The sequence below is a fragment of the Rattus norvegicus genome, chromosome 15 (assembly GCF_021556685.1).
Source record: "Rattus norvegicus strain SHRSP/BbbUtx chromosome 15, alternate assembly SHRSP_T2T, whole genome shotgun sequence".
Taxonomy (NCBI): domain Eukaryota; kingdom Metazoa; phylum Chordata; class Mammalia; order Rodentia; family Muridae; genus Rattus; species Rattus norvegicus.
In genome coordinates, this window is record NC_141548.1 from 56,623,441 (window position 1) to 56,651,041 (window position 27,601).

Consider the following 27,601-nt stretch of genomic DNA (forward strand, 5'->3'; position numbering starts at 1 on the left):
AGGAGCCACAGCCTCAGACCAATGGCTGCAGCTCAGTCTATCTCACCACTCAGTGTAGAAACAGCCAAAGAACTAAAACTCAGCACTCCCAGCTCTTGGGCTTTTGTGGTAGAGATGAAACAAACCATGGAACTGACTCCCAGCAAGTCCAGAGCCTTTCAGGAACTGCTCAGGACCTGTCCTCAGGAGCGGGTGGGTGGTCTCACCGCCCACCTCGGCATGGGGTTGGCAGTGCTCTGTGGCAGCTAGTGACTGGACTGGGGACGGGTCTCTCCTTACTCCAGCACAACAATGCCCTGCTGCTGGTATTCACACAAACAAGCGCTGTGCTGTGTGTATTCCTTAATCTCCATTCTAATGTCTCCAACAATCTACTGGCTAATTAGCAATTTGCTGCCCACGAATATGCAAATGAGCGACAAGCGCAGGTTCTCTGCATCTCTGCGTCTGTAATTATTCTGCTGATGTACCAGCCACTTTCTTCCCCATGTAGGTCTCTCTCTCTCTCTCTCTCTCTCTCTCTCTCTCTCTCTCTCTCTCTCTCTGTGTGTGTGTGTGTGTGTGTGCGTGCGCGCGCGCGTGTGTGTTCGTGCATCAGGGATTTCATTATTTTTAGAAGCGTGCTCTGTGCATTCTTATGCTTTAATAAAAGAGAGTTCAGTGATTACTGTATTTTGAAATATATGTAATTATATGCATGTCCCTCCTCAATTCCAAATTCATTTGTCGGATGTTTTTTCTTTTTTGCATAAAGAACGGTGAGTGATTTATCAAGGGGCTACAATCCAAACTGCAGAGAGTCAGAGCATAAGACTGAAAGACACACATTTCTGCGGCTGCCAAATTCTTATCTTGAATCAGTGTCTTGTAGTATTTGATTTTCTCCCAGCAGCTCCGTGAGTAGAGCCACAAGCTGCCGACCCCATCTGCCTGTTGGAGCACAATGCTTGCCTGTTTGGAGGTGTAAATGTTTTACAATTTTTTTCCTTTTTTTTTTTTTTGGATGGGGGTTTTGTTCAGGGCACTAAGAAAGGCTCTCGTGTTAAATTAAGTCAATTAATAAATGGAGACACATTAAGCAATCAATTTTGTCAGCCTATCTCCCCAGCATTATGTGTGGCTGGCTGTAATCACAAGATAAATGCAGTGTGCTGATCTATGGTAATGTTCAATAATACATTCTCCGCCAGGCTCAATTCATCAGGGAGTTTCAGTAGGGGAGGTATTTGTTATTGGCTGTCTCTGAACCTCAAGGATAACATTTCTGTCCTTTTGATTGGCTGCCTCGCTGCTGCAAGATTCTAACCGTCTTATTTTGATGATGAATATGAAGGCGCGCTAAGCCGGGCTGGAGCGGAGTGTCTCCGAGGCTGTGCTCCATTCAGAGCCCAAGGACTTACAGCTTCCTCCGCTGCCTTCCTGTGCCAACGACCCCCCAAAAGTTGTGATGCTTTTCTTTACACAGTGCTTTGGGGCTGTGTTGGATCTCATTCACCTCCGGTTTCAGCACTACAAGGCTAAACGGGTTTTCTCTGCTGCTGGGCAACTTGTCTGTGTGGTCAACCCCACCAACAATCTAAAGGTGAGTCACTTCCCCTCAGCTTTCTGCCATCCCCACGGGGCCTCCAGCCCTTTCTCAGGAGACTTCTATCAGGAGCTCATGCAAATAGTTTGCTAGTGCTAGGACCCCGGGCTGGGGGATGCTTGCCTCATTCTCGCTCTCTGGGTAGCTTGGTGACTGTGTGGTGTTTTCTGGACTGGCAAGCAACAGAAGAGTGGGCATGTAGTGGCTTCCGCACACGGTCCTCCGGGGGGCGGGGAGGGGGGAGGGAAACAGGGGGAGGGGTAGAAGGGAGGGTGAAGGGAAGAGTAGGGAAAAGGTGTCCTTACCTCCCTCCCAAGCATTTATGGGCCAGTGCCGAGGAGGAAAAAGAAATCTGAAAAGTTACCGAAATTGCTGTCTGTTCCGCTGGTCAGTGCAAGGATTTGGCCATGCAGGACTGGGGCGCTTTAATACAGGACCCGGGAGTTGGCAAGGGGCCGTTTCTGCAAGAGTTTGCCCTTGTCCTCAAACTGTGTCAAAGTGTGTGTGTGTGTGTGTGTGTGTGTGAGAGAGAGAGAGAGAGAGAGAGAGAGAGAGAGAGAGAGAGAGAGAGAGAGAGAGAGAGCGCTGTGTGTTGCTGCTGGGAGGAGTTTAGCTCCTTTCCCTCCTGCCAACTAGATGTGAGCCTCCACTGAGGAGAGCAGTCAGAGGAGGGCTTCTCTTCAATTGTGTAATGAAACCAGCTAGGAGCTGCTGCGGCTGCCTGGAGCCTGCAGGCGGCTGGCTCCTGAGCTGCCAGTGTGGCTGCCTCACCTGCTCGCTTGGTGCTGCCTTCTCCCTGTTCACCCTTTTATGTCAATGTTCTAAGGCAAAATGCAGGGCTAGAAGGACCTCTACATGTCATGGTGCAGATGAAGAAATTAATGAAGAGACACTGCCTAGGGATGTGGGGAAGATGAGGAATGGGGAAAGAGCATGCTGGGACAGTACAGCTAAACTCCCCAAAGGTGGAATTGTCTGAAAATCAACTACAACACAGGAGTCATTAGACAGCGGCTTGCCTACCTTCACTGTACGGCGCACTGACGACAGGGGGAGGGGCTGTGTCTGCAACTGAGTGTGGGACTGTCTAGGAGACTGAGGCTGTGATTCTGACCCCTGTGGTTCAGCGGTGTTGAGCGACGCTTGTAGTGGGTTAATGCTGTAGGATAAACTCTCATGGTCCGATGGATGGTCCTCAGCCCTCTTGCTGAAGACTGGTGTTTACAAGTGTTCCCACCTCCATTCCTGGAAGTCTTTAAACTGACAGCTATCTGGAGCCTCTGAGGTCATATTCCAGGGGCAACGTGATGGAGGGAATGTGGACTATACTGAGAACCCAACTTGCTTTCCAGTGGTACCCAGGCTGTGACAAATCCTCGAATCTCGCCGAAGCGTCCGTGTGTGCTCTCCCTGTCTTATGCTCGCTCATTCGTCTCTTTCCTCTTCTGTTTTCTTTTTTTTTGTTTTGTTTTGTTTTGTTTTTATGGCTTGGTTTTATAAATGAGGATTCTCCTCCAGCCATCCTTGGCAGAACAAGTACACAGTAACCATATTAAAAATACTCTTGAATTCCATTCCAGGGCCACTTTGGAGACCTTACTCCATCCCATTATTTTGTCAACTCCTATTAGTTACTTCCCTGCGGCAAGAAATATTGTTTACTCCTGTTTTGCATTTTAATACCTTTTGAAATTATGTGACATAACAGCTGTAAAGTTTGAATTTATATGGCTCACTGACTGCCCAAGGATGGGGAAGGGAGGGCGCTCGGGTCCTGCGGGACAGCAAGGGGAATCGCTTGTGTATGTTCTGTAGTGATGACTGCTTATTGACCACAACAGTCTTGTTGCCCCAATGCAGGGGCCCAGGGTCAGGGTAAAAAGCTTTGAGTTACCTTGGACAACAGTGTAACTGAATGACTCAACCTTTCTCAGCCTTCCCTTCCTCATCTTGAAGACAAACCTAGAAATATCTGTCCTGCCTTCTCCATAGTTTTCTGAAGCTGCCAAGAGATAATATGGGGTGAGGGGAATGAATAAATGTGTTTGTAACAGTCTCTCCTCTAAATACACACACACATAAATGCACACACATATACACACACACATACATACATACATACATATACACACAAATACATGCACACACATACACAAACACACATGCATATATAAACAAACATATGCACGCACATGCACACATACACATATACACATACATACACATACACACATACATACACATATACACAAACATGCACACACATACACACACAAACACATGCACACACATACACAAACATATACACACACATACACACATACACACACAAACACATGCACACACATACACACACACACACACACACACACCCTGCATGTAATTTATAGGCTTCTCAAAGAGTGTCACTTAAAGCTTTAAGATAACTTATGCTCCCATAATCAGGAACAGAAAAACATGTCATTTGCTTTTAAGGAGTGATTGTTCATGGTGTAGTGTGTGTGTGTGTGTGTGTGTGTGTGTGTGTACACGTGCGATCATTTGGCTTTTCATTTTCCATTAACACCCCCTTAGGAACTTAGCTCATCAGAGTCTCACTGTAAGTAAGCATAGTGTTGTAAGCCACAGTATTTGGGTCCCATACACAGGACTTGGAGGGCCACTGCTGGCAGAGGGACCTACCCAGCAGCCAAACTGCTCTGGGGGTCTCTGTCAGCTCAGCTCCAGCACCCAGGTGACAGAAGGTCAGCAGACCCACCTTTCAACCTGAAGCTAGCAGACCTTAAAAATAAAAGCACCATTGCCCTGCTGATTAAGCTAAAATGTGCACACAAATTCAAAGAGTTCTCTCCCTAAATGTTCCATAAATAGACCACTCCCTACCCCCAAAAAGTCTTTGCTATAATAAGCTGTGATCTATTGGGGGAGGGGATTCCTTTTTTGGAGGAAAAAAAGCTGTGGCAATGTTAACCCAGAATAGCTATTGATCTGTGGTGCATCCCCGCACTTTAAGACTGGCTGGGACATGAAGTGGTGACCTGCTATGTCCTATGTGGCTATGGAGCATAACCTTACTCTCCTGGGCTGCCTGGAGCTACAAAGGCCGCTGTGAAGACTGTTGGGAAACAGATCTGCTCTTTCCTGAGAATCCTAACAGCATCTCAGGACCGCAAGCAAGTGCTGAGTTATAATTCACCAGCTGCACAGAGAACACCACGCAGCTTCTACAGGTCACCCTCATTAGCAGTCTCGCTAACCCAAGAATCCTTTAAGCTGATGCCTTTCCTTGTAGATGGAAAACGGAGCCTTCCAGGGATTGCAGATACTGTGGCTAAAGCTGTCATACCCATAAATCCATTCTAAAGGGTCCTACAGAATGTACAGCCAGCTGACCTGAAACACTGGGCTTTAAATGCCTGCTTAGAAATGGGAGCGCCAGACTCACTCCTTGGATTCCTCTATGTCTGTTTTTGTCTATCTGTACTTGTAACACTTTGCCTAGATCAGGATTTCAGATGGTGCTCACTCCCTGCTCCCATTTACTCTCCACCTCATGGAGAGTGCTTCTGAGGTGGCCAGCTTTCAGGCTACCATCTCCAGATGCTGCCCATCCCCACACAAAGCAGCCTTTCTCTCCTGGTTCATCTCCCATTGGCCTACCCACCAGAAGCCCTGCCCTGTCTGCAGACACATCCTTTGCAGAGTGTCCCAGCCAGTTCCTGCAGCCAGGGTTCTCCAGAAAAGGGTCTGCAGGCTCAACAGAGCCCCTCTGATCCTAGCCCTCAACCCTTCCCAAGGCCACAGTGAGCTGAGGTGGCTGGGTGACTTCCTCCTCTTAACCACGGCTTTGATAAATGAGTTTTAAAAAAGAAATGCTAGCAAAATGCTTTCTGGCAAACTTCCGAAAGGCCCTGTCTAATGCGCCACCCAGTGTCCTCCTCTGCACTGGACTGAAGAAGATTAGTACCCCACTTCCCTGTCTTCATTCAGCTAGATCCCTGCCATTCTTCTTATAACCCATTAATCTTAGATTTACAAACAGAACACACACACACACACACACACACACACACACACACACACACACACACACACACAGTGGTGGTGGTTTTAATTTAAGTGCCTGGCAGATGCGAAATCTGAAACTGGAGTTGTTCCAGGTCCATTCCTTGCAGCATCTATGTGCCTTTCGTTCTGAGAGCAGCTTGTGTGGGTGAATGTTGAGCGCTGTGCTGAGGGAGAAGAGAGGGTTGTAAGAGGTGGGAAAGGGAGGAGGGGGCAGGAGATGAGGAAGAGGAGATTAGAGTGAGAGGGAGATTAGAATGGGGAGGGGCAGAAAAGAGGGGCCAGGAGAAGAAAGAGGGGAGAGGGGAGGAAAGAGGGGGAAGGTGAGGTGTGAGACTGGCGAAGTCCAACACGGCTTCTGCCTCTGTTGTGTGGAGATCTTTGGAAATGCTAAACTGCCCTGGGCCTTCGCTTAACTCCTCGGGACAGCACAGCAGGGCGTGTAAAGAGAGCAGAAGACCTGAGTGGTTTTGGAGATTGAGAGGCAGGCAGCCTTTGGAGTGATCATCGCGAATGCCCACTTTAAAGCAGTTCAAAGCTTTGTGACAAGATTGCTGAAGAGCTGGTATGTGGGTTACCCAGTTCTTCCCTGCACGGCCACATCAGAGGGTCGCTGTTCCCAGTCTCTGACATCTCCCCAGGTTCTCTTCCAGCCCAGTTTAGAGCTCTTTCAAGGGTGTTAGGACTGAGAGGTTGGGGAGGAGGGGGCGGGGAGGGAAGGTTAAGGTCCACACTCTCCCACTTTTAAACCAAAGGCTCCTTAGCCTCTCTCAGCCCCTTGGTTTCTGCAAATATTCTATGACGCCATGGGCACCAAAAAGCTACACAGCTTTTCTGGTTAATGGTGACTGCAAATGAGGCTCCTGAGCCGTGTAACAGCCGGCCCAAGGCCCCGGGCAGTAATTCAGTTAGCCGCGTGCTAGCGATTCTGTGTCAATACAAGCAGGAAGCTGGACAGAGGTGGACAGAGGTGTGCAGACTCCCTCCATTCTGCATTTACCCAGCATCCTCCGGCCCATTTTGTGAAATTCCCCTAACGAGTCTCTCTCTACCTACAAGGACTGTCTGGGGAAATGACACAACTGATAGCTTAGACTCCCTCTGAAACCCACAGCAAGATCAGAGATACTCGAGCACTTTTCCCAAGTCGAGACAGACTACTTTCCTAGCAATTAAAACGGAGAGAGGGTAGGGAGCAACTGTCCAAGACGGTGTTTTGTACTTAAAAAGTCATCTTGCCCTAAGCAGTGCAGTGACCTGTTCAGATACACAGTGTCATAGACAAGATGTCCTGGGGAGGGGAGATGTGCCTCCACATGGGTTCTGTAGCTCTAGGAATGGTTAAGAGCTCGCATGTCAAAGCAGGGAAGCTACAGTTCATATGCAGCCAAGGAAGGTGGGAGCACAGAGGGGGGCTCCCCGTGCTAGTTTTGCTAGTTGATGCTGGTTCCTGGTGACTGCCACTAGCCACCAATAGCAGAGCTGGGAAGGAAGTGTAGTGTCTGAGCTGACTGTGTGGATCCAAGGCCACTTTCCTTGAGCATCTCTCTTCCCAGTTCTGAATGGACGTGCAAAGTTTATATACATTTCTTGGATCCAGGACAATAACTCAATTTGTTACATGGTGCACCACGATCAAATCATAGTCATTACCATTTCCAGCACTTTCCCGGCTCCTCCAGCACTAATTATTTTGGGGTTAGGGACCCCTGAGTTTGAGTGATAGATATCTTTGACCTTTGTGAACCTTGTTTCTTTTTATTTGTGAAAACGAAGGTGTGTGTGTGTGTGTGTGTGTGTGTGTGTGTGTGTGTGTGTGTATGTGTGTAACAGTATTGCTCACTTCCCTACCATTACCATTGGTGATCATGCCTGCTGTCAGTGCTGTTGAGCGAATCAGAAATGCCCTTCTCACAAATTAATGGTATACCATGGCTCATCCCAGGGTGGGCTGGGATCACATTCTGAAGCGTTTGGCACAATGTAAACACAACCCAGTCCTCGAGTTAAACTCGGATGGGTAAACCAACCCCTCAAATTCAATGTTAGAAAGCATGGTAGTTTGAAAGAGATGTCTCCCAGAATTCTCAGCCCTCTGAATACTTGAGCCTCAGTTGTTGGCCGTTTGGGAAGAATTAGGTGTGACCTAACTGGAGGGGGAATGTCCCTGGGATGGACTATGAGGTTTCAAAAGACTTGAGTCACGCCCAGTGCTCTCTGGGTCTCCCCTTTATGGCTCCCGATGTGAGCTCTTGGCTTCTGCTCCTGCTGCCCACCACCTGCTACCTCGGTTCCACCATCATGGACTCTAACCCTGTGGAACAGTAAGCCTCAAACAAACTTCTCCTTCAGTGTTGCCTTGACCATGATGATCTGTCACAGACAGGAAATTACAACAGCAAAGCTAGGGCAACTGAGGGACAGTGTTCCAAAGCATGCTCTTTAAGGGAGGAGGATTAGAACAACGTTCCAATTCAAGTCTAACCCATGAGGCTCCAAGAGCAAGCATCTAGGGGCTGGAGAGATGGCTCAGTGGTTAAGAGCATTGACTGTCCCGCCAGGGGTCCTGAGTTCAATTCCCAGCAGCCACATGGTGGCTCACAACCATCTGTCATGGGATCCGATGCCCTCTTCTGGAGTGTCTACAGTGTACTCACATATATAAAGTAAATAAATAATTCTTTTAAAAAGAAGATCAGGCATCTAGTCCAAGGTCACAGCTGGTGGAGCTGCAGTAGGCACAGGTCTGACATACTCCTGCTCTTTGTTCTGACTCTGCCTGAGGCAATACCATGGGAATGGGCACTTCAGTGCAGGAAGGTCCTAGAGGAGCTTAGCTCTCAGGACGTTGCCAGTGGGGCCACCATGGGGCATCAAGAAAACTGTTCCTTATACCCAAATTGCTGATGCGGACACATGACTCAGGCACAGTGAGGGTTCATAGGAAGTCACTAGAGCCAAGCAGCCACCACTTCAGTTGGTCAAATAGCGGGACAGATCAAGTTCTGTTACCAAAGGCTACATTTTCACTTTGGCCATGAGCCCAGAATGAAAGCGCTCTCTCTCTCTCTCTCTCTCTCTCTCTCTCTCTCTCTCTCTCTCTCTCCCTCCCTCCCTCCCTCCCTCCCTCCCTTCTTCCCTCCCTCCCTTCCTTCCTTCCTTCCTTCCTTTCTTCCTCTTTTTGTGGATAATTTAGAATTATGGTCTAAGTGGCAATGTCAGTTATACTTTTAAAAGATATTGTATCTCTTAATATAATTTCTGGGTCCATTGAAGTATTGTTAAATCAGGAACCCATAAAGAGGAATGTGCGCTGTGCTGCCAGGCTATCTCCACTAGCCCTGGCATCAGAATTCCATCAAGAAGAGAGTTGTAAAATGGGAGGGGTAGGCCTCCCCCCCCCCCAACAAAGCAGGAGAGGGTACAATGTGGGGCATCATCAAAAGCCAATATTTGGGGGCTGGGGATTTAGCTCAGTGGTAGAGCGCTTACCTAGGAAGCGCAAGGCCCTGGGTTCGGTCCCCAGCTCCGAAAAAAAAAAAAAAAAAAAAGAACCAAAAAAAAAAAAAAGCCAATATTTGTAGACGAAAGGACAAGATTATCTTACCTGGAAGGTCCCACAGAGACAGAACCCAAACCAGTACAAAATAGGTTTTACAGCAGGCCGACCAGCTAACCCTACTACCTCCCGGCTTAGTACCCAGACATCATGGCTCCTCAAAGTATGCCAAAGGACACGGCCAAGGTGTGCCAAAGAGTCCTAAGCAAGTAGCCACTCAGAAGCTCAGTTCCCTTTGCCTAAGTTAGGTACTCATGTGACATATTACAGGCTGAGCCAGGCCACATATCCTGAAACGCACACAGTAGTTTTCCATTGTCTTGTACATACTAAGGTTAATATGTCATGACAATAATAGTCACAAAAAAACTACCATGTACTCAAGGCCAGCTGTGTGCAGAACTGTTTAGTGCAGAACTGAGATTTAGCTGTCTCTAGGAAGGGGTGTATAATTATCACACTTCACCTTATATAATATCAAAGCAGAAAGGTTAAGGTGCTGACCCAATATGGGTGAGTTCTTGGTGAGTAAGCTCTCTCTTTCTTTGATTAAAATCCCATGCCTTTTGACACTTCTTGACATGGTTCCGTGTCATAGCTTACAACCCAGGCTACTTGCCAAGAACTAATATTGAATACACACACACACTCTGCATGCATGCGTGTGTGTGTGTGTGTGTGTGTGTGTGTGTGTGTGTGTGTGTGTGTGTAGAATATCGAGCTGAGAGCTGGTTTCGTTCATCCTCATGTATATAAACACGGGTATGATACTCTAGCCCCTGCTGGGCAATCCTGGGAGGTTTTCTCTGTGTCTCTCAAGGCTACAGGTGGGGCTAGACACCTGCAGATTGCATTAACTTTGCTCCCTTCCTCTGCTTGCTACAAACTCCCCCAAGTCAACTATTGCCTCAGAGTCCTTATCTTGGCTTCTGTTGTTGGGGAAGCCTGTGCGTATAGATTTTAGATTGTGGATTTTTAAAAAATTAAACTACATTTATTGAGCACATACTAAGTACTAAGGACCATGCTACAGAGTTTCTGAATTGCTTTTAACAACAAAAAAAGGGGGGAGGGGAAGTGCTTGTAACCCTTTAAAGACAATTAACCAAAGGGGTTGTGTATATCTTATTGATATTCTTTGTAAGAGAGCTCAGAAAATTGGTACTGAATTCCTGTCCTCCCAGCAAGCAGGAGAAGCAGGTAGATGTACGTGTAAAATTACGGGAATGTGGATTCACAGTGATGATTCTAGGGGATGCAGCTAGGTCTGCAGTTTCTTAACTCAAAGAAGGGGATTGCGTAGTCTTTCATACATGGGAGTGGATGCTAAAATTCGAATGTATGTGTACAACACCCATATTTCAGCCTTCTCTGCATGAGGTCACACCACAAATTATTTCTAAAACCAGAGAGTATTGAAGTTGAAAGGAAAACTATGTCACCTGCTATTCTGCCACTCTACTTGGAGTCTCTGACTAATACACAGACTTGGTTAGCCAATGGGAAGAGGATTGCCCAAACACGATGCCTCTCGCAGGGTGAGCCCCATCAGAAACTTCATTGAAAAATAGCAAGGATCTCAGAGCTCACCTCTGCTTTCCCTGACAACAGCCCCTCTCTCCCAAGACTGTTAGCCGAGGCCCTCACACCGGCAGGCACAGGTCTGCAGAGTGCTGTAATCATCCAGACTCAAGCAAATGGCCGAGCCGTTCAGAAAACTTACATGGTATTGATTTTTGAGAGACTCGGTACAAATTTCACCGAGAGATGATAGTTAGGAGTGAACACGTGCGAGCGCGAGGGAGGAGAAGCCAATCACCAGGCTTTTGGATTGAGCATGATTTAAGTCCCTCTCAACAGACAATTTAAAAATAATCACAAGCTATGAACATAACTGCGTCTGGAAGTGACATTCAGTGCACCTTTTCCAAAAGACCACTTGGAGAAAAATACTTATTTTCTCAAATACCAGTTAATTGCTAGGTTTGATGGCTCATACCTGTAATCCCAACACTTAGGAAGTTGAGACAGGAGAATTACCATGAGTTTAAGACCAAAGTGGACTACCCTAGTGGCTTTCAGGCCAGCCTGAGCTACAGAGCAAGATCCTAGCTCAAAAGATAAATACGAATGTATAAATAAAAATAAAAGAATCAGTGAATTCTCATATGACTTTTTAAATATCTATATTAGAGTCCTAATAAGTTGTAAATTAGCAAGATTGTTCTGTCGAATGATCTGTATTTATATAAATGTTAGTCATCTCAGTTCTTAAATACCAAAGCAGCAAGCAAGGTCAAGAGCGTCAATGCAATTACTTTATAATTAGGAGATGGTTCCAGTACCATTTGTGTGGCTGTGATAAAACACTTTGACAAAGAACAACTTAAGCTTGAAAGGGCTTGTTTGGTTTATGATTCCAGGCCCATGGTCCTGGGGAGGTCAAGGCCGGAATTCAGTTGGAGCAGCTCTTCCCCGTTCATCCAAGAACAGAGAAGGAACAAATGTAGACAAATGCATTGTTCGCTTGTTCTGAGTTCAGTCTCTCCATTTCTATATCGTTCAAGAACACCCTGTCTAGGGAATGGTCTCGCCCACAACACCAATGAATCAAAGACAACCCCTAGAGATACGCCAACCACCTGTAGACATTTCTTATTGGGGACTCTCATCTCAGGTCATTCAAAGTTGTGTCAAGTTAATAAGCTAACCATCAAAGATAAAACAGAGGCTGGGAGGATCTTCCCTCAGCATAGCTATTCCTCAAAGTGTTCCCCGTTTTCACCCCATCTAAAGTGCATTTTCATTTAGGAATAGAATTGGTTTGAGGCAGGGTCTCTCTCATTGTTTCTGCTACCTGTGTACTCCAGGCTAGCTGACAGGTGAACTTCTGGGTTATTTTCGTCTCTATCTCCCATGGGGCCACAGGAGTGCTGGGGTTACAGATGCTCACCAGTGCGTTTGGCTTTTGAGGGATCTGAGAATTGAATTCAGGTCATCAATCTTGTCTGGGGAAATGCCTTAACCTGATGAGCCTGGTGATGGGTCTCACCAGCCCAATGAGCTTAGCAATTTAACCAGAGAATAAGAATGTGGAAGGTTAGATTGTCACCTATATAACCAGACTAACATCCACAAGACACAGGTCGATGGTGTAGCTCAAATTCTATTCCTCTCCTACGATGTTTGTCCATGTGAAGGTCCTTCTCTTGCTGATGTCTGCTTTCCAGTGTCAACTTGGGCTACGTAACCTGTGCACTGATAAACCTTTACAACTTTTAAACTTCCAAATAAAAAGTTTTATCAGCTAGATGGGTTCCTTTTAGAAAGCTTTTGAGAGTATTATTCACATTAGCAAAAGCTTTCTGTTAGAAAAAAGTGAAGCTTATGGCTGGCGGCAGTTCTCTACTGGAACCTCTCACTGGGATGTGTTTTACACACACACACACACACACACACACACACACACACACAATCTACATTGTGCCTTCCAGTTAATTATAAACTGGAAATTACACAGGAGCCCTTACTTTTCTGTAGTTACATTGAGGAATGCCCATAGAAGAGAGGTCCCTTACACAGAGAAGCAAATATTGTTTATAATGTTAATGTAGAAACAAACACACATTAATAATCTGATGTATTGTACAATATCACACATCATGCAGCCTCTAGAAGATGCCACTTGAAGTTTGAATGAGACTGGCCTCCAGAGGCTTATGTGTTTGAATACTTAGCCCCCAGTTGGAAGAACTGTTTGGAAAGGATTTGGGGGTGTGTCCTCATTGAATGAGCTGTGTCACTAAGGGTGGGATTTGAGGTAGCAAAAAGCCCAAGTCATCCTCATTTCCAGCATCTCTCTCTTTCCCTGCCTCCTACTTATGAATCAGCATGTAAGCTCTCACATACTGCTCCAGGGCCACGCCTGCCTGCCTGCCTGGTGCCATGCTTCCAACCACAATGGTCATGGACTCGCCTGCTGAAACTGTGGGTAACAAAAAAATTGTTTCTTTCGTAAGTTGCCTACATCATGGTATCTTAGTATAGAAATAGAAAAGTAACTAAGAAACCATGACACGCGCATGAATGTTGAAAACGAAGAGTATGACATGTATAATTGTCATGAAACGTGTTTGGTCATTCCAGACTTCCTGAACAGATCCAGGACCCAGACGCAGTGATGTTCCTGGTGGTGTACTAGCCTTAGGATCACAGACTGCTGGTTACTGCCTCCTTCTACCAACATTCTGAAGCACTGTATCAAAGGTGGGGGCCACCTTTGTACTCCGGGATGAGCTTTTGGGATGTGGTAGAGTTTCTGTTCTACATAAAGCCCTGCATTAGCATCTCCCTAAGACAATAAAACCCAAGAATGACAGGAGACAGTGTCACATAACCTGCCATCCTGGACCATCCCTTCCTTTGGAAGTCTACTTCAAAGGTGCCTCCTTCCCTGGCTCCCAGTCTGTCACACAACAGAGGTCTTTGCATGGAACAGGGAGGGAGATAAGAAGTGCCTCTCCGTTTTGCCCGGGAAAACACATAATAGAAAATAAATACTCACTGCTGACAGTGTTTACACAGCAACATCTGAGTTGGCTCTAGTGAAACAGAAATAATGACTTTCTCACCAAAACTTCTGAAAAATGGCAAAATCAATGAATTTTACCTTTCAGATGGAAAATAAACTATGGTGATTGGAAATCTGTATCACATAGGCCTACTATAATGAGTTTTATTACATAATTATAAGCAATATTTGTTTTCCTGCATATTTCTACAAGGGAACTCTCTTATAAGGGTGTTTCTTAGGCACCTACAGAAAAGCATCCTTAGTGTCCAGTTTATAATTAACTAGCTGGGGGAGGGCGAAAAAAATAATTAACTAGCTAGAAGACACAATGGAGATTTCCTATATATGTATATACATACATGTATGTAAAACACACACGAACACAAATAAATTAACAATAATAAGTTTAAAATTACTATGCTTCTCAAGGTCAAAAACTTACAATCATTCAGTATACTCTTCATGGTGTTTGTATATAGAATGTGAAGTTATACATTAATTTTAGTGATTATTTAAGTATTTAATATCTTACTAAAGTGTTTTGGTACAATCGGTTACAATTGGTTAAAACACTGTGCCTAAGGATAAAATGTCCTTAGACAAATGGGCCTACAGAATATAATTTACATTTGTTATAAAATAGTCTCATGTAGATTTAAAATATCCCAGAATAAAGCCCCAACTCTATGCCTCATCTCTTTGGTGCGGATTTGATTGCCATGAGAAATCACCTTGACCAAAAGCAACTTTTGGAGATAAATCGTATTTCATTTTACATCTTGTCACTCATTAAGGGAAGTCTGAGCAGTCACTTAAGGCAGGAACCTGGAGGCAGGAGCTGAAGCAAGGCCATGGATGGGTGCTGCATACTGGCTTGCTCCCCATAGCTTTCTCAGTCTGCTTTCTCATAGAACCCAAAACCACCTACCCCAGGGTAGCACCACCCACATGGACTACGCCCTCCTACATTAATGAAAAAAATGTCCCACAGCCTGACCCACAGGCCAATTTAGTAGGGGCATTTCCCCAGCTCCTGAGCATACCTGGTGAAGAAAGTCCACCTAGAGTACAAGGGTAAAGCCGAACCAGCTCTCCTCCTTGCTCCCCAGAGGGGTCTGAGCACTCAGCCTTGGTCTCTCCATCTGTCAAGTGACAGGGGTGACACTTGTTCTTTGCAACCCTCCAAGGCAACCTTGCTGACCCGAGCTGGAGATTTGCTGTTGGACTTTAGACACTGCCTCTATTTAAAAGAAAATTGAAAGCTAGATATGGTGGTGCACACCTCCCATCCTGCTTGTGAGACAGAGACACGGATATCAGAAACTCAGTGACAGTTTTGGCTACATAGTGAGTTAGAAGCCAGCCTGACCTCCGCATGAGAGCTAGCTTCAAAAACCCCAAAACCAATCAGTTTAAATTTGAGGTAATTTGCACCAAATGGTGGAGTGATAGGAGAAATGAGATGAGAATGGATGGAAAGGACAAATAGGCTGATTGTACAACTTAATCCATTTTATTAAAGGTGACAGAGATTTAGTAGGAAAAATCCAAATATATGTTGAAAAGATCAAACACTGTAGATGGGTAGCTTAAATTGTCAACTTGACACAATCTAGAATCACATGGGAAGAGACTCTCAGTGGCAAATTGGTTTGGCCTATGGACCTGATGTGGAGATTGTCTTAATTGTAGTAACTTATGTGGGAAGACCCAGCCCACTATGGGTGGCATCATTCCCTATGCAGGATGTCTTGAACTGTTTAAGAGTAGAGCACAAGCAAGCAAGTATGTATGCATTAATTTCTTTTCTGCTTTTGAGCGTGGATGTGATATGATTAGCTGTTGGGAGGGGGGTGGTCCTACCTTGAATTCTCCACTGACCTATAAACTGAAATCATAAGCTGAAGTCTGCCCCTTCTAAGTTGTTTTTTGGTCAGGGTATTTTATCACAGAAACTGAAATAAAACTAGAACATATACCTTTGACTCAAATGTGACTTCAGGTTTAGTTCTGATGTTCCTAACTATGGCAAGTTACTTACTCACCCCGAATTTTGGTTCCTTCATTTGTAGTGAGACACAGAATATGAGGGTAACAAGGGCAGATGAGGTGATTATATATCACTGAACCTAGCAAGTACCTACTCAGTACCTGGTACATAGGCATGCTTATGAAAAATTTCTCTTTCACATTCTTCTCCCATGTCAAATAAAGAATTGTCAGGGAAATATCTTCCCTTATTCAATTAGTAACCTCAGGAAGAATTTCTGGGACTGAAAGTTTCAAATTACGGAAGGAAGTAAACCATATCCCTAAGGAAGCTGCAAATTTTCAATGCAGCAATGTCTGTTAAGTTAACCCATCATCCCCAGATGTGTCTGTTAGAGCCTTTGAGTTTTGTTTGATTGTTATATACATATATCAGATATATCAGGCAGCTGAGACTGTCTCGCTACGTATCCCTAGCTGAGCCAAAATTCTCTATGTAGCCCAGACTTGCCTCAAACTTACAGCTATCCTCCTGATTCTGCCTCCCAAGTTCTGGGATTACTGGTATGTGCTCCCACCCCGTGTCTGGCTTATTTCGTTATCTTGTTGAAGAATTAATAAGATTGGTTTCTTTGTGTATTCCTCTGCACATCTCCCTAAGAACTCCCAGAGTAAAAACTGGAAACTAGGAAGATAATTTCCCTCCACGGAGCTGGGAAAATTTGAGATAGACATTGTTGTAGTAGGCCAACGGACACAAGTCCAGACGGATGTGTCTGACTTCACATTGGACAAACTTCATACTGGACAGCCCAGCAGGCTCTGAAACCTGCTCTTCCCCCTGTCTGGAGCTGGCGCAGGAGTCTGCATAGTTACCACTAATCTCACAGAGTCAAGATGGCAGATGTGGCAACATAGTCTCTGAGGTCTGAGGACTGGGTCCATATGAACAGATTGTGGTGTCTGCAGAGTGGGCACCAGCGAGTACCTCAGAGAACTGGGGACGTCCAATGGTAGAGGGCAGGGCCATAGCCAGAGATTAGAGCCAACAGTGGACTTTCCAAGACCCAGTCCTGCCTCCTTCAGCGAAGGCTTTCCTGACCATCCTGTCTCAGAGGAGGATCAGGCACTACTTTGTCTTGGGCCCAGGAGAGCTTCAAAGCCCAGTACTCAGGCTTCATCCCGCGCTTCATTGCTGTGGCTGTGTCCTTCTCAGATGATGAATCCCCAGGGCCCATAGCCTGAGCTTGTAGTGTAAACAAAATGACTAGCACAGGGTGGGCTCTTAGCAAATGGACCTAGTGTTAATAAACAGAAGCTAGTGGCTACAAGAAGAAGGCAAGAGGTGGCAGATATGAGGGACTTGAGATGTGCCTCAGCCAGTAGAATAGTTGCCTGCTATGTGCAAATCCCTGGGTTCAAGTCCCAGCACCACCACCACCAAAAAAAAAAAAAAAAAAAAAAAAAAAAAAAAAAAAAAAAAAAAAAAAAGAGGTATAGCCTCATATAGACCTGCAGTTCCAGTATGTTGAGTATGTTGGAGGTGAAGACAGGAGAATCACAAACTCAAGGTCATCCTCAAATGACCCATCCTATCCCTCCCCGCCAATAAAAGAAAGGTAAAAATCACCTGAGCAGGTGAGCTTGTCCCCTGGAGCATGCTATGACGTGAAGTGGTAGTGAGTGGTAGGTTCAAGGCCAGGGGTGGATGAACAGTAAAGCCGCTTCCCACCGCTGATGTCAGCCTTCACTGTTACACAGAGCAGAGAAGCCAGCAGCGATGAACTCATGCAAAGTGCCAAGCACAGCAGGTTTGCTTACAAAAGCCTGGAATAATTGCTTCAGCCTCATTGCTGAGAAAATACGCGGTTGAGTCCAGGATAATTCTTGTACGAAATTGGCATTCAGGGATTAATTGTTTAGGTAGTAATGACTGCTGCAACCAAACTAACAAGAACTGAAAGGTTTCCAATTTGAATATCATGACGGAAATGGGCTTTGCCAGGCTGAATGGGACTCAGAGAGTAGTTTTTGTGGGAGGTGGGGGATGGATTTTTTTAGGGGGAGAGTTTTTTGGGAAGACTAGTGAGAGCTCATGCAGCAGCCTCAGGAAAACTCTTGATTGATTGTTGCAAGCTTGGCTGAGTTCTTACCAGAGGCTCTGGGCAGCTTTGAGTCAACAGGGCCAAAGTGAGTCATCTGCTTGCTGGGAGAGGAGCCCATTCAGGGCCTGGAGTCAGACCCTCCCTGCTCTACTAAGACCTGACCTTCACCAGACACCTTCCTGTCTGCAAAATCCAGCTGGATGGCAGCACTCACCTTGCCAACCCCCGTGGTGGATTGTGGGTAGCAAATAAAACTGTCTGGCACATTGCTCAGCACCTCGGATCACTAGGCAGTGTGGGGAAGGTGATAAAGATTCACACATCACCCATTTCTGGTCCTCTTCTCTGCCCTGCTTTGTTCCAAATGGGACTCTGACCAACCTGCTTGTGTGTCTGTAGCTTCTTCTAGACCTCTGAGCACCGTGAAGAATAATTGGAGTAGCGAGCAAAGATTCAGAATCAAAGAGACCTATCCTGGGCTCAGGTGGTGGTTCGGCAGGTAAAGTGCATGCTGGGTTTGCTCGAAGACCTGAGTTCAACCACCAGTACTGTCATACAAGGCCATGTGCAGCAATGTGTACCTGTAATTCCAGCAGTGGGAGGCAGGAACTAGAGAATCTCAGAGCAGGGGTTGGGACGTTAGAGCTTGATGTCCTGTTAGCTTAGGAAACTACTGAGCAGTTTCAGCAAGAGACTGTCTCTGAGACAGACAGACAGATGAGACAGACAGACAGATGAGAGAGACAGACAAATGAGAGAAACAGACAGACAGATGAAGAAACAAAGATGAACAGACAGGGAGTCAGAGACAGACAGATGAAGAGAGAGAGACAGAGAAAGAGAGAGATACAGACAAACAGACAGATGAAGAGTCAGACAGACATGAACAGAGAGGGAAAGAATCAGAGACAGAGAGATGAAGAGAGAAAAAGAGACACGGATGGAGAGAGAGAGAGAGAGAGAGAGAGAGAGAGAGAGAGAGAGAGAGAGACGTGGGATGGCTTGCTCAGACCAGCTAGATCATTCACTGAGAGCCCCGGAAGGGACTTGGTCTGCTGAAAGGAGCCTGAGAAGACTGAGCTTAGGTTTTGCCTTGATTCAGGGACCTAAAAGTACTGCAGATCACAGATGGAGGAGAGGTGGGGCACAGACGATGGAGCAGCTTACGTGTTCTACGTTATGTTGTTGCCTTGAGTAAGTTTTTATTTATTCTGTTATGAGGAATAGAGCTCTAATGGGAGGTTGAAAGAGTCCTTAGAAGATGGTCCCTGTAACAGTCATCTACTGGGGAAGTCCTGAGTTCTTCACCAGCCTTCCAGTTCTATGGCACTTTAGATATGAAATGTTCTTGGAGGATCAATGTTTGAATGCTTGGTCCCCAGGGTAGCAAAGTTCAGATGTGGAGCCATAGAGCAGGCCTCTGGCCTTGTCACTGAATTAATCTCTTGAGAAATGGGGCCTAGCTGAGAAAGTCAGTCACTGGGGACATGTTCTTGAAGCACCTCTTTTGTCTTTGGTCTATCTCCCTCCATCGTCTCTCCCTTTTTCCTATCCACTGTGAGATAAATGGCTCTCTGCACTGTGTGGTCCCCACCAAGACCTTGCCACAGCCTAAGAGTAGCAGAGCCAGGCAACATGGACTGAAGCCTCTGGTCCCATGAGGCTGACCCAGTTTCTTACCCAGTGTCCTCCTGGTTTTGATTCTTTCTATCATTGGTGATAGGAATTCAGAAGGGGTCTCTTGAATTTTCCCACTGACCAGAGGAAACTGAGGGCTCAGTAGAGACTGCATACTTGGGTGATCAGAGGTTCTAAAGGGATGTAGACCTGGCACACTAAAGGTACAGGAGAATGACAAGAGATGCCAAGAACCCAGAGAACTTGGAACCATGATACATTGTTGGAAGGAACGAAAATGACCCAGATGCTATAAAAAGTCATGTGGAGTTTCCTCTCCAAAAAATTAACACAGAATTACCATATGACCTAGAATTTAGCTTCCAGCTCTATACCTCCAAGAATTAAAAACAGAAACTGAAATAAACATGTATGCATGAATATTAATCACAACATTACCCACAATGGCTAAACAATCTATATTCCCTTCAATAGATCAACCAACCAGTAAAACATAGTAATATATATAGTAGAATAGTATTTAGCCATAAAAATGGAATTCTTATGTACTCTATATCTGAAAGATTTAAACCTTATGCTTTATGAAATATGCTAGAAACAAAGAAACAAGCAATATCCATTTCCATTTGTACGATTTATATAAAATAAGCGAATCTATAGAGACATTGGGTAGGTAATGAAGGCGAGGGGAGGAAGAAGTGGGTGTTACTGCTGGTGGCCACAGCTCCTGTCTACAGTAACAAGCCCCCTTTGGGGACAGTAATGATGGCTGTGTAGTGTGAACTCAATGCCACTGAATTACACACTCCCAAGCAGTTATGATGCTAAGTGTTATGCCAGATACATTCACCAAAATAAAAACGTGCTCTCTATTTAAGAGACAACAACAGCGGCCACAGAGGATGGGAAATCAGACTCCTACAGCCCAGATGGGGGTAGTGGCAGGGAATCTCCAGATCAAGCTTGCCTTGCTAGCCATATTGGTAAGCTCTAGGTTTATGTGACCCTTCCTCAACTAATTAGGCAATGAGTGATTGAGAATGGTTTCTTTCATTAACCTCTGGCTTCCCCCATACACTTACACACAAGTACACAGACACCCACACGCACGTGTGTCCACATGCATGGCACATCACAAGTGCAGGGACTTGGGGGGAGCATGGGGAATGAGTGGCAGAACAACAGAAACATGGTCCCTGAGTCCGCATGGCAGACCCCTGCCTGCTGGGTGACTTCAGGCAATAGCTCACTGCCTGTCACCCTCCAGTCACTTAGTACAGTTATTTCTCCTTGACACCTCCTGCCATGGGCCTAGGAATTTTCTTTAACCCCCACCCTCACCCTCAAAGCAACCTTTGCAGATACCAGTCTAGGTTAAGCTCCTTGGCCATACTCTGTCAAACACCTCCCTTTTCAGAATGCAACCTAGTGGTGGGCGAGACACATACATGATTCCCACTATATCCCATGATGGGGATATTGTCTGAGACGAGCAGGAGTTGGCAGTCCCATAATCATATGATTATCGTAAGAATATTTGACAAACTGGTATAGGGCAGTCTAAGTTTACATACCTGGTACAGCTTGTTGCTCTTAGGGTACAAGTCTATACAGCATGCTGCAGTACGGAATGATGCAGGCTTATACCACACCGCTATTTGCATATTTAGACCACATCTATACCCAGAAAATGTACAGTAAGGATACTAACCCATGAATATCATTCAGCTCCATTATAGTCTAATAGAACCAGTGCCTTGAACACCTATCATTGACGTATGTGTTCCAGTGTGGTGCGTGACTTTTAAGCAGTGTCTGAGTCTGCCATGAGACACAAATGCCAAAAAGCAGGACTAACGTTTGTATCATCTCTCCGTGCTAGGAACACTTTCCTAGGCTGGCCCTCGGTAAACACATACCTGCGGCAGAAACGCACAAACAAATGAGCTTCTCTGTCGTCTTTGATCCTGTCTCCTCTGTCCACTCTCTTCTACCAGCCATCATCCACCATACTTATGTCCATCATCTTTAGTTTGTGTTATTTATGCCTATGATGTCCCTGCCTTCTCATTAGAATGGAAACCCAGTGAGAGCAGGGACCGTCTCTGCCCTTCCCACAGCAGTATCTCTAAATAGATCAGTGCCTGGCATATCCCAAGGGCTCCATGCATATTGATTTAATCAGTTAATAATCAGGCTTTTGTTAATCCTTACATACCACACACACACACACACACACACACACACACACACACACACACACCACGGCGGGGGCTGGCCTTGAACTCCTTATCCTCATTTCGATGCCCATCCCATCACTGGGTTTACAGGGTACACTACCATGTCCAGCACTTCCAATTATCTTTCTCTCAGATCTTGCTGTATTGGTTTCAACACCATATATCTACATATGTCATTTCCTGCCTGTCCTGTGCTGCCAGAACCCGCCCCCACCCCCGTCTCTCTAAAAGGGAGACATGTGCCTGGCCCAGGCTAGCCTCTTGTGTTTCCTATCTCACAGACCACCCACCCCACCCCCAATGATACAGACTTTACTAGGTACAGCCTTCTATTCTCCCCACAAAATACCCTTCCCTGCTTCCTCGGTGAGTTCTAGCCCCCAGGACCACGAGTGTGTCATCTCAGGCCAGAATCTCTCCCTAAGTATCTTGTCTATACGTCTGTCATGGTACAAGACTGCTAAGCTTCTGCTCTCTCCTCCCACCAAAGTGGAGGCTCTGAGAATCTGCTACTAATGAGTCCATCTTCACACATGGCCCATTGTCTGGTGGATGCATGGCCAGCTCTCAGTGAAGCTAATTGTTGTGGTTGTTGTTATGAAGAGAATCCCCTCCTGACTGAGATGGATGGCCTCATGCCTGTAGATCCACTCTTGTATGAGGTGCCTGAGATGATTCTCTGAACCTCACGCTCTATAGGGCTTTGCTGCACTTTGGGGACGAGGAAGGCTCTCTTGTACCCCAACCCCTTCTTCTGGGTCCCTAGAACTCATCATCCATACAATCCCCTGCTCCAAACACGAACTATGCCAGCAGCAAGCATGGCCCTCTGCCTGATGGCAAGACTGGACAGACCTCAGATGCACATCCCAGGTGGAAAAAAGCCAGGACTTGGGACAGTCGTCGGTGTTGCACTATCTCTCCTTTGCCACATGCTAGAGCATTATGCATGGAATCTTCACAGTCTCAACCCAAACGTGGTCCTCTAAGATGCCCTTCTCACAAAGCACGAGGGAAAAAATGCTTATTTATTTATTAGTTTAGTTTAACAGTCTGCTGGCCTAGTTTATTAACACCAAAACATTTAGATAAGTACTGTATGGGTCTTGTAGATGTTAGAGGTAGACAAAGGGATAGAGACACAGCACACGTTAACTACTGGGCATAGCTCTCCTGTCCTCGTTTGGTTCTTTTTTTTTTTTTTTTCCGGAGCTGGGGACCGAACCCAGGGCCTTGCGCTTCCTAGGTAAGTGCTCTACCACTGAGCTAAATCCCCAGCCCCTCCTGTCCTCGTTTGTATCCGAGAGGATTAGCCAGCTTCAGAGGCTGCTGCCTATTGGTCTTCTGTGAGGGACAAACAGTGCAGACAAAGAAGGAAGCCAAATTTACCTGACAGTCGTTGCTGAGGATAGATGTCAGTGTGTGTGTGTGTGTGTGTGTGTGTGTGTGTGTGTGTGTGTGTGTGTGTGTGTCTGTGTGTGGGGTGGGGGCTGCCTCTGTTTTAAGATGCAGCATGACAGACCCTTCTAGCCAGTAGCCAGTGTTCAACCTCAGGGCCTGAGTAACAATTTCTGGAGCACGTGGACCCTGCGGTTCTCAACACTACATACACACTTGAGATTCGTGCACTCCACGTGCAGGCATGGGCTTGCTTGCCAGCAAGCTGCTCTTAGGTAAGTGACTGGGCCTTGGAAACCTCCATTAACTTGATTGCAAAGTGGGTTAGACCAGCGCACCGCCCTCATGGCACTGCAGAGACGACAGGAGTTGGTGGTGGCAACTCCATGTTCACCGCCATTGAAGTCGCTGTGTAGGCTTCTCTCGTACTGAAACACTTAGAGTGGAAAAAGGCAAGCTGTTGTTTAAGGTACAGTTTTTCTAAATGAAAAAGAAAAAAAATGTAGTTCTTTCTGTCCCCAGAGTCTCCCCTGTACTGTCTGCCACTATTTTCTCTATGACCAATTCAGTTTAAGCCACTAGGTCTAGATGCTGACTTCTTCCCTGGACACTATCAGCTTCTTGGCACAGCTTCAGCAGCCTGAGGAAGCCCCAGTAGCTGCAAAGCTGCAAACACCTGAGTTCTGAGGAGAGAGCTCTGAGGAGAGAGCTCTGAGGAGAGAGCTCTGAGGAGAGAGCTCTGAGGCTCAGCAAGGCTAAAACATGGCCATAGTTAGTCTCCAAGTGGAAGCTGGGCTGGCCATGTCATTGGTGGGATTCAGTGCAGCAGAAAAGCAGGGACTTCTTGGTGACAATGAGGACTCTCACATCAAGTCAAGGGAGGACAGTTGTAGACCCAGGCCTAGGAAGCACCAGTTGGATGTCCACAGAGTCTGCCCAGTGTGCAGGACCAGCCAATGCCGGTCAAGAACACTAGTAAAGCAAAAGGCTTTATTGGCGGGGAGCAGCAGTGAATCAGAGGAGGCTCCAAGTCTGACAAATGCTCTTTTTACTGAATGAATCAGAGCACATGTAAGCAGGAGCTTCAAGGTCTCCGAAAGCCTGTGAGGCCCAGGAGTCTACCCTGCAGCAAGCCACCTGCACTGAGGGTGGCTATCAATCCCTGTTATCTAGAAGTCTCCACATCCCTCAAAGGACTGTGAACTGCTGGACCATCTCTAGGTCTTGACTGGAAATGACATTGTAGATCTATATCACTTAATTATAAGATCAATCATAAACAACAGGACAAGCAATGACATCTTAACCAAATGAAATTTATTTTCTTGCAAAACTGAATCTAGGGGGTGGGGCTGAGCAGATGGCTTAGAGGGTGAGAGCGCTTGCTCTGGAAGCACGAGTTTGAATCCCCAGCAGAGAAACCCACTGGTCTATATATCCATCCATCCTGTTATTCTTCTAGTCACTCGTCCGTTCATTCCCCACTCACCCGTCTACCTACCCCTCTCTCCATACATTCACTCACCCAGCCACCCAGCCAAAGAATAACTTCTTAGCACCCACTGTGGGCCCAGCCTTAGGAGTACGGTAGTGTGTGAGATAAACTCCCACAGAGTTTACAGTCCAAAATCAGAAAGGAAACTTTAAAACATAATAGACAAATGTATTGGGTAAATGTATTACGAAGTATGAAAACAAACCTTTATGGGCCGGATCATCCAGGCAAAGGGGTCTCTAGAAAGGAAATGAGAGTAGCTGAATCACAAATCCGGGGTTTGACTGAGGAGTCCTGCCTCAAAGAAAAAATGGTGGGAGAGCCACCGAGGAAGGATGGGTCTCCCTTGTGAGGAACACACACACACACACACACACACACACACACACACACACACACACACACACATTTGGAAGAAAAGAAAGACAAGAAAAGACACAAAAGCAAACGTGATGTGAGCTCACATCTCATGCTGGGGACCAGAAAAGGAAGAAGAGTTTTCCAATGTCGTAGGGTCTGTGTTTGAAGAAAAGCAGGATAGTCCAGCAGGCCAGGGAGCAGTAGAGAGGAGTAGCCATCCAAGCCTACCCCTTGGGAACTCCAGAGAGAGTACTGTGTTAGCAGCGAGGAGGGCCTGGAGGTGAGGTAACTGTAGACTGCCACAATATCCAGAGGGATGGAAGGACCTGCATCCTAAAACAGGTGGCAAGCACTGTGAGTGCAGCAGCTAAGTAGGAGGTAGGAATTCGGCAAGCCATCTTTGAAGGCTGTCCTCCTGGAACGTCACCTATTACAAATGTATCCAGAGGCTGCTGAATAAATGCATGGGTGAGGAGCCCACTCGAGCTGAGGGGCAGCAAGAGGAGAAAGAACTGCAGAAGAGGACATGCGATCTCCTCTGTCGCTCACAAAGACGCTGTGTAAAGGCACCGATGTTCTGTTTCTTTAGCAGAGAGGGAGCTGGGAGAGGGCTGTTTCCAGAGGATGAGCCTCTGGAGTTTTAAGAGGATCAGCCCAATGTGGTAACCTGCACTGTTACACTGAGCTTGGGCAGGAGCTCTGCTCCTGGTGTCATGGGGTCAGTCGATTCCTCTGCACTTCCTGTGAGGGCTGTGGGGTAAGGCACTGGTGTCAGGGCCACACATCCATCCCTGCCTCCACCATTCACATCCCCTTTTATTAGCATCATGCTCCCAGAGTTGAGATAATGATTTAAAAGCTCTAATTGTGTTACATTCCAAAGCCTGGCTGCCATCAAGGCTGATTGTAATGAGATTTGGGAAGGAGCCTGGCTCTTAGCCGGGGCCAATTCATCTCGGGGAGAAAGTGCTACCATCACGACACCCAGGAATTATTAGCACTTAGAGGAAAGCTGAAGAGACCTATTAATGTGAGATGCCTAGGGAGGCCTGAGGTGCGAGGCACAATTATATTTCTTATTTATTTCCTCTGGTCTCATATTTAAGGGTGAGGAAAAGATGGGTAGGTAAGACCTCGTGAGGATCAATAAATATGTATTAAGCCCTATAATGCTGTCATGCTGCCTTCCCAGGCATGGTGTCAGCATCCTCTAGTGCAAGCACATTAGCATACCACCTTGCTCTCTCGGTTCTCGGTGCCGCCCTGAGGAGTACAGACTGGTTGTTATTTATTTTATTTTATATTTCATAAACAAGGAATCTAAGGCTCAAAGAGAATAGGTCCCTCTCCCTACTAAATGTAGACTCAAATTTTAGCCTAGATTTTCCAATTCTGGCATACAGTTTTCTAAGTAGACTCCCGGGGCTTCATGTGCCAGGTGGTGTGTGTCTGGGGACTTCAAAGACATTTAGCACATGGTCTCCTCTCCAGCAGTGGTTTTTCAATCTGCCAGAACGTTATTACCCTCATGGAGGAAGCTGCACACAGAAGCAAAATACTGAAACCCGGGCCCCGTCTCATAGGTACTCTGCTTTCATCAGCTGAGTCTGGCTCCAGAGCTGTCAAGTGTCTAGAGAATAGGAGAGCAAGGGGAGACTGGTGACTGACAAGGAGAGCGTGTCCCACGCCACGTCGGCCACCCTCTGTCCTCCCTTTTTATTAGTAGCAACACTGTATTGCCAGGAATAACAAGCAGCTGAGTGCCCCGCCCCACCACACACTATCCTTCCGTCAACTCTTAGACACGGGGACACGACCAGTGCCTTTCAAAACCCAGACATGGCACAGTAGGCAAGCAAAAGGCTTCTAGAAATAAAGGAACTGGAGGAATTGACTTCAAAAGCAAGCTGGGCCCATTTCTACTCTGCGAGTTTGCAGCTCACACTGATGGTCGCAGAAAGCTCTCTGAGTCAGACTTGCAGTGTAAAAGCTGGCCCTAAGGTACAGTCTTGTGGACACGAAACGGAGGCAGGTGTGGATTTGGGCTTTGTAGGGACCACTATGGAGACCATTAAAGATACATTCTCAGTGCTCCTGAAGAAGCAAGAGCTAGGCCTTCAGCCCCGGTTTCATCAACATCAAACCCCACACCACAGAGCCTTCTAAAGAACCAGAAAATCATTTTCCCAATCCCTGCCCAACCCTGGCTGCATGAAAAAGAGGATAAGGTTTTACCAGTACCAGAGACACGAGAAGGCTCTTCTGGTGTCTTTGTAAAAGGAGAACGCTGAGACCAAAATGTTCCAAACACTCACGGAATGAGAGTACGTCGGGCTCTCAGGAGCTAAGAGTTTCTATTCGGAGTTTTAAGGCTGAAGGGTCTATCAACTGTAGGTTTCATGAGAGAAAAGAAAAATTGAAGAAACTGCAGAGGCAGAATGAGGTTTAAGGTTTTAAAGGAGCTGCTATAAAAAGAGCTGCCTAGGGAAGTAGGGCAGACCTGTACTGAGTATAAGGATTAGCTGAGACAGTGGACAGGACAGCTCTCTGCACTGGCTGCATTCTGAAATTGCTGACACAGGAGACCCAGCACA

The 27,601-nt window shown here is 46.3% G+C and overlaps 1 protein-coding gene across 2 annotated transcripts in view; it reads left to right on the top strand.

The window, feature by feature from the left end:
• Positions 1-1,317: 1,317 nt before the first annotated feature.
• Positions 1,318-27,601, top strand: part of Siah3 (siah E3 ubiquitin protein ligase family member 3) — a 67,422-nt gene continuing 41,138 nt past the window's right edge. The window contains exon 1 of one of the 2 annotated variants that reach the window (XM_087586611.1): positions 1,318-1,582. In XM_087586611.1, coding sequence (XP_087442737.1) covers positions 1,448-1,582 — 135 coding nt within the window. In that variant the 5' untranslated portion in view covers positions 1,318-1,447. 2 annotated transcript variants of the gene reach the window in all.